This window comes from Garra rufa, chromosome 2 (assembly GCF_049309525.1).
Source record: "Garra rufa chromosome 2, GarRuf1.0, whole genome shotgun sequence".
Lineage (NCBI taxonomy): Eukaryota > Metazoa > Chordata > Actinopteri > Cypriniformes > Cyprinidae > Garra > Garra rufa.
In genome coordinates, this window is record NC_133362.1 from 3,898,996 (window position 1) to 3,912,202 (window position 13,207).

Here is a 13,207-nt window from a genome sequence, read left to right on the forward strand (position 1 = left end):
AGAAAAAAAGTAAATAAAAATTAATAAAAACTATATAGATATTTCAAATGCAAACATAATTACTAAAACTTTAACTTAAGCAGAAAAAACGTACATATAAACAAATGAATAAAAACTATATAGAAATATTTTACAAATGACAAAAATGCACAACAAAATTACTAAAACTTTAACTAAAGCAGAAAAAACGTAAATAAAAATGACTAAAAACTATATAGACATTTCAAATGCAAACAAAATTACTAAAAGTTTAACTTAAGCAGAAAAAAAACAAATTAATAAAAAACTATATAGAATTTTTTTTAAAAATGACAAAAATGCAAAACAAAATTACTAAAACTTTAACTACAGCAGAAAATTTTTTTAAATTTAAATTAATAAAGAACTATATATTTCAAATGCAAAGATAATTACTTAAACTTTAACTAAATTAGAAAAAAACTATATAGAAATTTCAAATGCAAACAAAATGACTCAAAACTTTAAAGTAGAAAAAACCCTTGATAAAAATTCATAAAAACTATATAGACATTTCAAATGCAAACATAATTACTAAAACTTTAACTAAAGCAGAAAAAAACATAAATTTATAAAAAACTATATAGAAATATTTTTTTAAAAATGACAAAAAATGCACAACAAAATTACTAAAACTTTAAGTACAGCAGAAAAAAACATAAATTAATAAAAAAGTACATAGAATTATTTTTTTAAATGACAAAAATGCACAACAAAATTACTAAAACTTTAACTACAGTAGGAAAAAAAACTTAAATTAAAATTTATAAAAAACTATAAAAATAAAAATATATATATAGAAATTTCAAATGCAAACAAAATGACTAAAACTTTAACTAAAGTAGCAAAAACCCTTGATAAAAATTCAAAAAACGATATGGATATTTCAAATGCAAACATAATTACTAAAACAAACTTTAACTACAGCAAAAAAAAAACATAATTAATAAAAAAACTATATAGAAATATTTTTAAAAAATGACAAAAAATGCACAACAAAATTACTAAAACTTTAAGTACAGCAGAAAAAAAAAACTTAAATTAAAATTAATAAAAAACTATATAGATATTTCAAATGCAAACATAATTTCCTAAAACTTTAACTAAAGCAGAAAAAAGTAAAAAAAAAAAAGGTAAAAAAAAACTATATAGAAATTTCAAATGTAAACAAAATGACTAAAACTTTAAGTACAGCAGAAAAAAAAACTTAAATTAAAATTAATAAAAAAATATATAGAAATTTCAAATGTAAACAAAATGACTAAAACTTTAAGTACAGCAGAAAAAAAAACTTAAATTAAAATTAATAAAAAAATATATAGAAATTTCAAATGCAAACAAAATGACTAAAACTTTAAGTACAGCAGAAAAAAAAACTTAAATTAAAATTAATAAAAAACTATATAGATGTTTCAAATGCAAAAATAATTTCCTAAAACTTTAAGTACAGCAGAAAAAAAACTTAAATTAAAATTAATAAAAAACTATATAGATATTTCAAAAGCAAACATAATTTCCTAAAACTTTAACTAAAGCAGAAAAAAGTAAAAAAAAAAAAGGTAAAAAAAAAACTATAGAAATTTCAAATGCAAACAAAATGACTAAAACTTTAAGTACAGCAGAAAAAAAAACTTAAATAAAATTAATAAAAAAATATATAGAAATTTCAAATGCAAACAAAATGACTAAAACTTTAAGTACAGCAGAAAAAAAAACTTAAATAAAATTAATAAAAAAATATATAGAAATTTCAAATGCAAACAAAATGACTAAAACTTTAAGTACAGCAGAAAAAAAAAACTTAAATTAAAATTAATAAAAAAACTATATAGATGTTTCAAATACAAAAATAATTTCCTAAAACTTTAAGTACAGCAGAAAAAAAAACTTAAATTAAAATTAATAAAAAAACTATATAGATATTTCAAATGCAAAAATAATTTCCTAAAACTTTAAGTACAGCAGAAAAAAAAAACTTAAATTAAAATTAATAAAAAAACTATATAGATGTTTCAAATACAAAAATAATTTCCTAAAACTTTAAGTACAGCAGAAAAAAAAACTTAAATTAAAATTAATAAAAAAAACTATATAGATATTTCAAATGCAAACATAATTTCCTAAAACTTTAACTAAAGCAGAAAAAAGTAAAAAAAAGGTAAAAAAAAAACTATATAGAAATTTCAAATGCAAACAAAATTACTAAAACTTTAAGTACAGCAGAAAAAAAAAACTTAAATTAAAATTAATAAAAAAAAACTATATAGATGTTTCAAATGCAAAAATAATTTCCTAAAACTTTAAGTACAGCAGAAAAAAAAAAAACTTAAATTAAAATTAATAAAAAAACTATATAGATATTTCAAATGCAAATATAATTTCCTAAAACTTTAACTAAAGCAATGAATAAAAAACAATATAGAAATATTTTTTTAAAAATCCACAACAAAATGACTAAAACTAAAGCAGAAAAAAAATAATCCAGACAAAAGCTGCAGTGGTTTGTGAGTGTTTGTGTGTGCACCTGTGGAGGCCGTGCTGGTCTGGGAGATCTCTGGACTGCTGGCGCTGGTGCTGATGGAGCTGGACTGACTGCCGGACTGGACCTGGATGGTCTGGAGCTGCTGCGCCATCGCTCCTCCTGAAACACACACACGTATAATCGTTCCGCTGATCATCAGTGCCAGTAAACGCGATAGCGATCAAAGCGGATGTGAGCCAACACACACACACACACACACACACACACACACACACACACACACACACACACACACACACACACACACACACACACACACACACACACACACACAGCAGCAGACGAGAGATCAGACCGAGCTGAGACCCGCGGATGAGCTTCATTACTCCTCTACCATCAGACCTCAGAGTCAGAGACTCACCAACATCTCAGCTATGAGATACACTCATAATCTCACTATACTTCCATTCACACCTGGGAATCAAACTTGGATTACTTACTTGAAATAAAATAAACTTTAACAGAAATTAAATAAAACATAAAAAGAACCTCAAGCTTTTTTAATTTCAGCAAGTTTTCAAGGCAGCAGTTCTGGTTTCCTGTAAGCTTAACTTGATGTACTAAAATAACTCAAACTGAAACTGAAATAAATATCAACAAATACTGTATAACAGTATCTCAATCATATTAAAATAACACTGGTACATAATAAATGATTTAAATATTGGGACACAAATATATGACATATTTATCATAGTTTGAATTTTAGTATTGAGTTTTTGCTCAAGTTTTACATTTAAGTTTAAAGTTTTAGTATTTTGTTACATATTGTCATTTTTATTTTATTTTTATTTTTTTAATGTGACCCTGGACCACAAACCAGTCGTTAAGTCACATGTGTATATTTCTGGGAACACCAAAACATACATTATTATTATTATATGCATTTTTATTTTTATCTCATGCCAAAAATCATTAGGATATTAAGATCATGTTCCAGGAAGATATTTTGTACCTACCGTAAATTAATCAAAACTTAATTCTTGATTAGTAATATGCATTGCTAAGAACTACATTTGGACAACTTTGAAGGTGATTTTCTCAATATTTAGATTTTTTTGCACCCTCAGATTCTAGATTTTCAAATAGTTGTATCTCAGCCAAATATTGTCCTGTCCTAACAAACCATACATCAATGGAAAGCTTGTTAAAAAATTAGCATAAATTATAAGTATTAAAAATAATACATAAATCTCAATTTTAAATAATTAACCCTTATGACTGGTTTTGTGGTCCAAAGTCACAAACACTGTCGCTTAAAAGGTTGGGATCAGTATGTTTTTTTTAAATAATTCTTAAATGCTTTTAAAGGCAGCATTTAATTGATCAAAAATACAGAAAAAAATTTAAATATAATTTGAAATATAATTTATTTATCTGATGCAAAGCTGAATTTTTGATCAGCCATTAATTCAGTCTTCAGTGTTATTCTTTTTTTTTGGAACCTGTGATTCTTTTTTCAGCATTCTTGATGAATAAAAAGGTTAAAAAGAACAGCATTTATTCAAAATGTAAATCTTTTCTAACAATATAAGTCTTTGCTATCATTTTTGATCAATTTGACACATCCTTGCTGAATAAAAGTATTAATTTCTTTCACAAAAAACTTTTTTCTTTTACTAAACCCAAACTTTTAGATGGCAGTTTATATTGTTACAAAAGAAGTTCTTTTCAACTTTTTTGTTTTTTTTCTCAAAGAATGAGGGAAAAAAAATAAAACACAGGTTCCTACAAATTATTAGAACAGCACAACTGTTTCCAACACTGATAATAAATCAGCATATTAGAATGATTTCTGAAAGATCATGTGACACTGAAGACTGAATTAATTCAGCGTTGTATCACAGAAATAAATTACATTTTAAAACATATTCACATTGAAAGCAGTTGTTTTAAATGTAAATAATATTTTACAATATTACAGTTTTTTCTGCATTTTTGATGAGCAGAAGATGTTTTTTTTTAAACATTAAAAATCTTACTGATCCCAAACTTTTAAGCAACAGTGTAATTGTTATTCATTTTTACTTTTAGAACTTTAAGTAAATGTAGTTCTTAGTTGTGCATCAGGAATTTATTCAGTAAATGTGTCAATCATAGTTAACACATGCTTTCTTATCAAATAAAAAATGCTGTTTTTAATGCACATATTTAGTATTTTATGCAATATACTCAAATTTGCATAAAAAATTGTGGGTGTAAATGAGAGATCACACAAACACCTGATCTCCACAGAACACAGAAACCTTTAGTCTGTAAATAATTAGACAACAGCAAAAATGAAGCGTGCTAATACTGGAGGACATTATTCGGTCTGCACTAGTGAGGGTGTGCTGATGTGGAGACGCACCGGTGAGCGAGACGGTGGCGGGCAGACGGAACACGGCCTGTTGACCCTGCGTCAGCTGAGACGCGCCGGACGCTGATGAACCGGAGGAGCTCTGGAGAGCCAGTGAATGCTGCTGCAGCTGACTGAGAGGAATCGCAGAAGTCCCGGGAGCAAACTGAGAACCTGGAGACACACACAACAAGAGCAGTGAGAACACAGCAGGAAATACACACAAACCATGATGCATTATGCATATTACCATGTTCATTTGTTTTAAGGGCAGACACTGCAGGAAAAAACATTTTTTCATGTACATGTCAAGTTTGAGATATTAGGCTTTTTGTTTTTTCAAGTGTTTATTTCAGACTAGTGGAAAGAAAACATTTAAAAAGACACTGTTAAGTCTTTCTTTTATAGCACTTTATCTATTTGTGTCAATAAATTTCAATTACAATACAGATTTTTAAAGGATGTTTTCATAAAGTGAGTTTTTTTCTTCTACACTGAGCCATAAATCTCCACTTCAGTAGCACTTACACACACCACATTTGACATTTTTATTCTTATAGTCTATGTCCTTTTGTTCATATGTGACCCTGGACCACAAAACCAGTCATAAGGTTAAATTTTACAAAACTGAAATATATACATCAATAAATAAGCTTTCTATTGATGTATGGTTTGTTAGGATAGGACAATATTTGGTCGAGATACATCTATTTGAAAATCTGTAATCTAAGGGTGCAAAAAATCAAAATACTGAGAAAATCACCTTTAAAGTTGTCCAAATTAAGTTCTTAACAATGCATATTACTAATCAAAAATTACATTTTGATAGGTTTACAGTAGGAATTTTACAAAAAATCTTAATGTAAGATGATATTTACTTAATTTCCTAATGATTTTTGACATAAAAGAAAAATCAACAATTTTGACCCATACAATGTATTTTTGGCTATTGCTACAAATATACCCCAGTGACTTAAGACTGGTTTTGTGGTCCAGGGTCACATATATATTTTGCTTGATTATATTCAACATTTGATTCCTTCAAAATTGTGAAAATATATTGTTTTCTGTCTGTTCTAAATATCTTCTGAATTATGGACTGACAAAAATGCGATAACCAAAATTCCCTCTGTAAAACATTTTGACTCTAAAAAAAAAAAAAAAAAAACTTAAACAAAAATTTTGAAATTGACTTCATCCAGTGTTTAGATTTTTGTACTAGAAATGTATGCAAATTAGCACATATGTGATTCTGGACCACAAAACCAGTCATAAGGGTCAATTTTTTGAAATTGAGATATTTTAATCATCTGAAGTTTAAATAAATATGCTTTCCATTGATGTATGGTTTGTTAGGATAGGACAATATTTGATTGAGATGCAACTATTTGAAAATCTGAGGGTGCAAAAAATCTAAATATTGAGAAAATCATCTTTAAAGTTGTCCAAATTAAGTTCTTCATAATACATATTAAAAAAAGTATGTTTTGATATATTTATGGTAGGAAATTTACAAAATATCTTCATGGAACATGATCTTAATATCTTAATGATTTTTGGCATAAAAGAAAAAATGATTTTTGACCCATACAATGTATTTTTGGCTATTGCTACAAATATACCCGTGCAAATCAAGACTGGTTTTATGCTCCAGGGTCACATATTTCATAAAATAATGTCTCATTTGCATATTTAAACATTTTAGAAAACTTGCAATATAATTTTTTTTTTTTGCAGTGTTTGCAATTTTCAACATAATCAATCAACTGGGTAAATAAGGTGATAACTATTAAGTAATTTTTTTTACCCTATTCACCTGCAGTGTCTCGTCTTAAAGAAATTAATACTTTTTTCATTAAGGATGCATTAAATTGGTCAAATGTGCCAGTGAAGACATTTATAATGTTACAAAAGATTTCTATTTCAAAATATTTGCTGTTCTTTTGAGCTTTCTATTCATCTGTGAATCCTGAAAAAGAAAATGTATGACAGTTTCCACAAAAAAATTGGGAAGCACAAGTGTTTTCAACATTGATAACTAAGCAAATCAGTATATTAGAATGATTTCTGAAGGATCATGTGACACTAAAGACTGGAGTAATGATGCTGAAAATTCAGCTTTGATCACAGAAATAAATTCTATTCTAACAGATATTCACATTGAAAACAGCTTTTTAAATTGTAATATTTCACAATTTTTACAGTACTTCTGATCCAATAAAAACAGCCTTGGTGAGCAGAAGAGACTTTTATTCCAAAACTCCTGTATACAAGAATGTACATTAGTATGTACAGTAGTATGTACAGTAGTATGTAAAGTAGTATGTACAGTAGTATGTACAGTAGTATGTAAAGTAGTATGTAAAGTAGTATGTACATTAGTATGTACAGTAGTATGTACAGTAGTATGTAAAGTAGTATGTACAGTAGTATGCACAGTAGTTAGTATGCACAGTAGTATGTACAGTAGTATGCAAAGTAGTATGCAAAGTAGTATGTACAGTAGTATGTACATTAGTATGTACAGTAGTATGTACAGTAGTATGTACAGTAGTGTGTACAGTAGTATGTGCAGTAGTATGTACAGTAGTATGTACAGTAGTATGTACAGTAGTGTGTACAGTAGTGTGTACAGTAGTATGTACAGTAGTATGTGCAGTAGTATGTGCAGTAGTATGTGCAGTAGTATGCGCAGTAGTATGCGCAGTAGTATGTACAGTAGTGTGTACAGTAGTATGTGCAGTAGTATGTACAGTAGTATGTACAGTAGTGTGTACAGTAGTATGTACAGTAGTGTGTACAGTAGTATGTACAGTAGTATGTGCAGTAGTATGTACAGTAGTATGTACAGTAGTGTGTACAGGAGTATGTGCAGTAGTATGTACAGTAGTGTGTACAGTAGTGTGTACAGTAGTATGTACAGTAGTATGTACAGTAGTATGTACAGTAGTATGTACAGTAGTATGTGCAGTAGTGTGTACAGTAGTGTGTACAGTAGTGTGTACAGTAGTGTGTACAGTAGTGTGTACAGTAGTGTGTACAGTAGTGTGTACAGTAGTATGTACAGTAGTATGTACAGTAGTATGTACAGTAGTATGTACAGTAGTATGTACAGTAGTGTGTACAGTAGTGTGTACAGTAGTGTGTACAGTAGTATGTACAGTAGTGTGTACAGTAGTGTGTACAGTAGTATGTACAGTAGTATGTACAGTAGTATGTACAGTAGTATGTACAGTAGTGTGTACAGTAGTGTGTACAGTAGTATGTGCAGTAGTATGTACAGTAGTATGTGCAGTAGTATGTACAGTAGTGTGTACAGTAGTGTGTACAGTAGTATGTACAGTAGTATGTACAGTAGTGTGTACAGTAGTGTGTACAGTAGTATGTACAGTAGTATGTACAGTAGTATGTGCAGTAGTATGTGCAGTAGTGTGTACAGTAGTGTGTACAGTAGTGTGTACAGTAGTGTGTACAGTAGTATGTACAGTAGTATGTACAGTAGTATGTACAGTAGTATGTACAGTAGTATGTACAGTAGTGTGTACAGTAGTGTGTACAGTAGTATGTACAGTAGTATGTACAGTAGTATGTGCAGTAGTATGTACAGTAGTGTGTACAGTAGTGTGTACAGTAGTATGTACAGTAGTATGTACAGTAGTATGTACAGTAGTGTGTACAGTAGTATGTGCAGTAGTATGTACAGTAGTATGTACAGTAGTGTGTACAGTAGTATGTGCAGTAGTATGTACAGTAGTGTGTACAGTAGTGTGTACAGTAGTATGTACAGTAGTATGCACAGTAGTTAGTATGCACAGTAGTATGTACAGTAGTATGCAAAGTAGTATGCAAAGTAGTATGTACAGTAGTATGTACATTAGTATGTACAGTAGTATGTACAGTAGTATGTGCAGTAGTATGTACAGTAGTATGTACAGTAGTATGTACATTAGTATGTACAGTAGTATGTGCAGTAGTATGTGCAGTAGTATGTGCAGTAGTATGCGCAGTAGTATGCGCAGTAGTATGCGCAGTAGTATGTACAGTAGTGTGTACAGTAGTATGTACAGTAGTATGTACAGTAGTGTGTACAGTAGTATGTACAGTAGTGTGTACAGTAGTATGTACAGTAGTATGTGCAGTAGTATGTACAGTAGTGTGTACAGTAGTATGTGCAGTAGTATGTACAGTAGTATGTACAGTAGTGTGTACAGTAGTGTGTACAGTAGTATGTACAGTAGTATGTACAGTAGTATGTACAGTAGTGTGTACAGTAGTATGTGCAGTAGTATGTACAGTAGTATGTACAGTAGTATGTACAGTAGTGTGTACAGTAGTGTGTGCAGTAGTATGTACAGTAGTATGTACAGTAGTGTGTACAGTAGTGTGTACAGTAGTATGTACAGTAGTGTGTACAGTAGTATGTACAGTAGTGTGTACAGTAGTATGTACAGTAGTGTGTACAGTAGTATGTACAGTAGTGTGTACAGTAGTGTGTACAGTAGTATGTACAGTAGTGTGTACAGTAGTATGTGCAGTAGTATGTACAGTAGTGTGTACAGTAGTATGTGCAGTAGTATGTGCAGTAGTATGTGCAGTAGTATGCGCAGTAGTATGCGCAGTAGTATGCGCAGTAGTATGTACAGTAGTATGTGCAGTAGTATGTGCAGTAGTGTGTACAGTAGTGTGTACAGTAGTGTGTACAGTAGTGTGTACAGTAGTATGTGCAGTAGTATGTGCAGTAGTATGTACAGTAGTATGTACAGTAGTATGTACAGTAGTATGTGCAGTAGTATGCGCAGTAGTATGTACAGTAGTATGTACAGTAGTATGTACAGTAGTATGTACAGTAGTATGTACAGTAGTATGTGCAGTAGTATGCGCAGTAGTATGTACAGTAGTATGTACAGTAGTATGTGCAGTAGTATGTACAGTAGTATGTACAGTAGTATGTGCAGTAGTATGCACAGTAGTATGTACAGTAGTATGTGCAGTAGTATGTGCAGTAGTATGTACAGTAGTGTGTGCAGTAGTATGTGCAGTAGTATGCACAGTAGTTAGTATGCACAGTAGTATGTACAGTAGTATGTGCAGTAGTATGTACAGTAGTATGTACAGTAGTGTGTACAGTAGTTAGTATGCACAGTAGTATGTACAGTAGTATGCACAGTAGTATGTACAGTAGTATGCAAAGTAGTATGCAAAGTAGTATGTACATTAGTATGTACAGTAGTATGTACAGTAGTAGGTGCAGTAGTATGTACAGTAGTATGCACAGTAGTATGTACAGTAGTATGTGCAGTAGTATGTACAGTAGTATGCACAGTAGTATGCACAGTAGTATGTGCAGTAGTATGTACAGTAGTATGTACAGTAGTATGTGCAGTAGTATGCACAGTAGTATGTACAGTAGTATGTACAGTAGTGTGTACAGTAGTGTGTACAGTAGTGTGTACAGTAGTATGTACAGTAGTGTGTACAGTAGTGTGTACAGTAGTGTGTACAGTAGTATGTGCAGTAGTGTGTACAGTAGTGTGTACAGTAGTATGCGCAGTAGTATGCGCAGTAGTATGTACAGTAGTATGTACAGTAGTATGCGCAGTAGTATGCACAGTAGTATGTACAGTAGTGTGTACAGTAGTGTGTACAGTAGTATGTACAGTAGTGTGTACAGTAGTGTGTACAGTAGTATGTACAGTAGTGTGTACAGTAGTGTGTACAGTAGTGTGTACAGTAGTGTGTACAGTAGTATGTGCAGTAGTATGTACAGTAGTATGCACAGTAGTATGCGCAGTAGTATGTGCAGTAGTATGTACAGTAGTATGTGCAGTAGTGTGTACAGTAGTGTGTACAGTAGTGTGTACAGTAGTATGTACAGTAGTATGTGCAGTAGTATGTACAGTAGTGTGTACAGTAGTGTGTACAGTAGTGTGTACAGTAGTATGTACAGTAGTATGTGCAGTAGTGTGTACAGTAGTATGTACAGTAGTGTGTACAGTAGTGTGTACAGTAGTGTGTACAGTAGTATGTACAGTAGTATGTGCAGTAGTATGTACAGTAGTATGCACAGTAGTATGCGCAGTAGTATGTGCAGTAGTATGTACAGTAGTGTGTACAGTAGTGTGTGCAGTAGTATGCACAGTAGTATGCACAGTAGTGTGTACAGTAGTGTGTACAGTAGTGTGTACAGTAGTGTGTACAGTAGTGTGTACAGTAGTATGTACAGTAGTGTGTACAGTAGTATGTACAGTAGTGTGTACAGTAGTGTGTACAGTAGTATGTGCAGTAGTATGTACAGTAGTATGCACAGTAGTATGCACAGTAGTATGTACAGTAGTATGTACAGTAGTGGTGTGTGTGGTCAGGTTGATGTGCAGCTGTTGGTGTGTGATGAAGAGCAGCAGGGGTTTAAGGTACAGATTGTTTCCCACCTGCTGCTGCTGCTGCGCTGAGACTCGAACAGCTGCGCTTCTCCGACGCAGGAAACACATTCACAGGAAAACAGTCAAACAGCGAGCGGCGGCTCCGACCACAGCAGCCAGAAATAACAGAGCGACCCGATCAGACGGATCCTGCCCGCGTCTCACCTGACGCTCACAGCTGCGCTCGCTCTCATCCGCTCCATCGCCGCGTGACCGCAGGCCGCTCAATGACACTGAATATTCATCGCCATTACAGACCCGGCTCCAGCGCTTTTGTCGCTCATGCAAATGATTCTTGCTCCACAATGACAATCAAAGCCACTAGAGACGCGGCTGTATTACGACCCGCATCGCTGCCCCAAATTTAACTTGATGAGGTGAATGAACGCTTCAAACACTCTCTCACACACACACACCACGAGGTTAATGCTATTCAAATTGATATCAGTAAGTGCTTGTCTCTTAAAGAGCATGACAGTCCTGTCAGTTTCAGATTGAACTTCTATACTTCATATGATGATGATGATGAAGCCACTAAAGGATCTGGTAAAACAGGTCAAGACTAACCTAGTGACATTATCCAGATGATATAAAATGACTTAAAATAAGACAAAACAAGCATTAAAGTTAGATTATTTTCTTATTTTAATTCACTTGCTCAACAACTTTTTGTCCTTTAGGAATCAGGATATATAAGAATTTTAAAAGTGTGATTTCTAGAGCTAGTCATAGATGAAATATTAGATGAAAAAAAAATCACATGAAATTTTAGATGGAATCTAAAAACATCATAGACATTTTAACAATGAATAATTTTACTAGCTGTGCTAAGGTCTAAAATGTATTTAAATATAGAAATTGTGAATAAAAATATTTCTAAATATCCTTTTTTAATTCTTATCTAGTAAATCACAAAAGACTGGAAGTCATGGAAATTAAAGGAAATTTAAAATGCCATGGATATTTTTTTACAACAAATATGCATTTTTCTGGTTATGCTGAGTTTTAAAATATTTTGAATAAATTTTGAGTTAATATATTTGTTAAAAAAAAAAAAAAATCGTATTCTTAATTTTTATCCAGTTTATCACAAATTTCTGGAAAATTAAATCTGAAAAAACCCAGGAAAATTTTTTATAAAAAATATGCTCTTTTCTGGTTACGCTGAACTCTAAATATTTTAAAATATTTGCATATAGAAATAGTGAGTAAAAATATTTGTAAAAAAAAATCTTATTCTTAATTCTTCTTCAGTTAATCACACATTTTTGGAAATGTCAAAGAAATTATTTTATAATATTATTATAACAAATATGCATTTTTCTGGTTATGCTAAATTGTAAAATATTTTAAAATATTTTTTGCAATAAAAAAAAGTAACACAAAAACATATTATTTTTTAATTCTTATCCAGTTAATTACTAATTTCTGGAAAAGACAGAAAAAAATTAAATCTAATGTTGAGGATATTTTTTATAACAAATATGCATATTATATAATATGGTTATGCTGAGGGCTAAAATATTTTAGAACTTGTGAATGTAACCTTTTTTACATTTAATTATTATCAAGTAAATCACAAATAAAATTTTTACAATTAATAATTCTTTTTCTAGTTATGCTGAAATAGTTTACATTAAAAAAAAAGTAGTAGTATGTAAACATCTTTTTAAAAATCCTTCTTAATTCTTATGTAGTAAATCACAGATTAAATTCTGAAAACACCATGGACATTTTTATCATGAACACACATTTTTCTGGTTATGTTGAGGTGTAAAATATAGAAACTGAGAGTAATAGTTCTTAAACAAAAGTTTTACGAAATCTTTAATGGTTTTCCAGGAAATCACCAAAGACTTGAAAACAAGATTCATTGTTTAAAAAAGGTGA

The 13,207-nt window shown here is 30.9% G+C and overlaps 1 protein-coding gene across 2 annotated transcripts in view; it reads right to left on the reverse strand.

Moving 5' to 3' along the window:
• Positions 1-13,207, reverse strand: part of LOC141325139 (serum response factor-like) — a 54,388-nt gene that overhangs the window by 12,253 nt on the left and 28,928 nt on the right. For both annotated transcript variants that reach the window (XM_073833631.1, XM_073833632.1), the window contains exons 4-5: positions 4,911-5,072; positions 2,543-2,659 (exon numbers count right to left, since the gene is read on the reverse strand). In XM_073833631.1, coding sequence (XP_073689732.1) covers positions 2,543-2,659; positions 4,911-5,072 — 279 coding nt within the window. The remainder of the gene's footprint in view (positions 1-2,542; positions 2,660-4,910; positions 5,073-13,207) is intronic.